This window comes from Colobus angolensis, unplaced genomic scaffold (genome assembly GCF_000951035.1).
Source record: "Colobus angolensis palliatus isolate OR3802 unplaced genomic scaffold, Cang.pa_1.0 Scaffold46, whole genome shotgun sequence".
NCBI classification, from domain to species: domain Eukaryota; kingdom Metazoa; phylum Chordata; class Mammalia; order Primates; family Cercopithecidae; genus Colobus; species Colobus angolensis.
The window spans coordinates 8310279-8312910 of NW_012118043.1; the positions used below are offsets into that span (position 1 = coordinate 8310279).

The 2632-nt window shown below is 37.3% G+C and overlaps 1 protein-coding gene across 4 annotated transcripts in view; it reads left to right on the plus strand.

Moving 5' to 3' along the window:
* The window catches only part of CEP70 (centrosomal protein 70kDa), a 115027-nt gene that overhangs the window by 88854 nt on the left and 23541 nt on the right, over nucleotides 1-2632 (plus strand). For all 4 annotated transcript variants that reach the window (XM_011958134.1, XM_011958135.1, XM_011958136.1 and 1 more), the window contains one exon: nucleotides 2366-2440. In XM_011958134.1, the coding sequence (XP_011813524.1) occupies nucleotides 2366-2440 (75 nt within the window). The remainder of the gene's footprint in view (nucleotides 1-2365; nucleotides 2441-2632) is intronic.

A 2632-nucleotide genomic window follows, 5' to 3' on the forward strand; every position in this document is an offset into this window, starting at 1 on the left:
AACCAAGAAAGGCGGATCACCTAAGGTCAGGAGTTTGAGACCAGCCTGCCCAACATGGTGAAACCCCGTCTCTACTAAAAATACAAAAAAAAAAGGCACATGCAACAATTTAATATATAAGCGTATTACATTTCTTATTTTTAAAAAAAAAAAAAAAAAAAGCCGGGTGTGGTGGTCTGTGGCTGTAGTCCCAGCTACTCAGGAGACTGAGGTGGAAGGATCACTTGACCCCAGGAGGTCAAGGCTGCAGTGAGCCATGATCATGTTACTGTACTCCAGCCTGGGTGACAGAGTGAGACCCTGTGTCAAAAAAAAAACTTCAAATAGATTCAGTCTTTTTTTTTTTTTGCTTTTAAAAAATAGCTTTAATGAGTTACAATTGATGTACAGTACACTGCATATATGTAAGGTACACCATTTATTGAATTATGTGTATACACCTGTGAAACAGTTATAATCCAGATAATCACCTTGGAGGCTAGGTGCGGTGGCTCATGCCTATAATACCAGCACTTTGGGAAGCCCAGGTAGAAGGATTGTTTGAGGCCAGGACTTCAAGACCAGCCTGAGCAACACGTGAGACCTTGTCTCTAGAAAAAAATTAAAAACATTAGCCAGGCATGGTAGCGTACTCCTGCAGTCCCAGCTATTAAGGAGGCTGAGGTGAGAAGATCGCTTGAGCCCAGGAGGTCAAGGCTGCAGTGAGCTGTGTTCATACCACTACACTCCAACCTGGGCAACAGAGACCCTGTCTCTTAAAAACAAAAACAAACACCCTAAAAGTTATCTCTTGCCCCTTTTGTAATCCCTGCTGCCTCTCTTTGCCTTTGCCTCAGGTAACCACTGATTTGCTTTTAGTCATTATGCATTAGTTTATATTTCCTAGACTTCATATAAGTGGAGCTATACAATATTTACTCTTTTTTTGTCTGTTGTCTTTCACTCAGCATGATTATTATCTTAAATTTTTATTTTAATTGCTAATTGACAAATTACAGCTGTATATATTTATGAGGCACAAAGTGATGTTACGATTCATGAATACAATGCAGAATAATTAAATCAAGCTAATTAACATATCCATCATCTAATACCTTTTGTGGTTGAAAACATTTGAAATTTACTCTTAGTGATTTTGAAATGTACAATACATTAATATTTACTATATTAGATTCAGTCTTATACCAGCGGAGTTCTCATTCTCAAATTATACTGGAATGCCTTGTTGTTCTTATTCCTGTGCTGTGGGATGAGAAGAAAAGTAAAATTTATAATGACACACAACAGAAAGTTATATCCAGCATAGCTACAAAAGGATGACACTCTCTATGTTGACAGTAATAAAGAATGAACATTTTTGAGCCTTGTTTTCATTCAACAAGTATTTGAATACCTATTGTAAGTTAGACACTATCCCAAACTCTGGGATGAAGAAGAGACCAAAACAAATTTCCTGTTCTCAATAAGCTTATACTTTAATGGCTGGGCACGGTGGCTCCCGCCTGTAATCCCAGCACTTTAGGAGGCCGAGGCGGGCCTCTTGAGGTCAGGAGTTTGAGACCAGCCTGGCCAACTTGGTGAAACCCTGTCTCTACCAAAAAAATACAAAAATTAGCCAGGGGTGGTGGTGCACATCTGTAGTCCCAGCTATTCAAGAGGTCAAGGTGGGAGAATAACTTGAACCTGTGAGGCAGAGGTTGCAGTGAACTGAACTCGTGCCACTGCACTCCAGCCTAGGCGACAGTGTGAGACCCTGTCTCAAAAAAAACAAACAACAACAACAAAAAACTTACACCTTAATGGAGAGAGGGACCTGATACCTAGCATAAGTCATTTATATAAAATGTGAAAACCTTGAGCACAATAATATGTAAATTTATGATTAAATAGTAAAAATTTAAAAACATACATGGGAATAATGAACAGTGAATTGAGGATAGTGGTTATCTATGGTATGGGAAGGAGAAGAATGACATTAATGAGGGACATGTGGAATTTTAAGTATATGAATAAAGTTTAAGATTTGAATCATAATCTGTTAATATTCAAATTTGATAAAGCTAGGTGGTGGATACACCAGGATTTGTTACAATGTTCTCTGTTTTTGTCTGTATACTTGAAATATTTCACTATAAAAACAAGTAATAGATTAGCAGCAAAAAATAACTAAAAGCCTTTGAATAAGGGATAACAGAGAAGAAATCTAAATGGCCGGTAAACACCAAATTAGCAATCATGAAATATTTTCAGAAGTTTAATAAGTATATTTGTGACAAGTAACAAAGTATTATATGTAGTTTATTTAAGTACCTTTATGGTTTTATTCAGTAAATTGAATTAATTTATAATTATTTATTTTCCACAGGCCCACACAGCATGAATTAAGACTTTATAAACAGCAGGTGAAGAAGCTGGAAAAAGCCCTTAAGAAAAGTGTCAAGTAATTATATTTTTACCAAAATTACTGCTTTTATTAGGATTTTTTAATTTTATTTATTTATTTATTGAGATGGAGTCTTGCTCTGTCGCCCAGGCTGGAGTGCAGTGACGCAATCTCGGCTTACTGCAAGCTCCACCTGCCAGGTTCGCGCCATTCTCCTACCTCAGTCTCCCGAGTAGCTGGGACTACAGG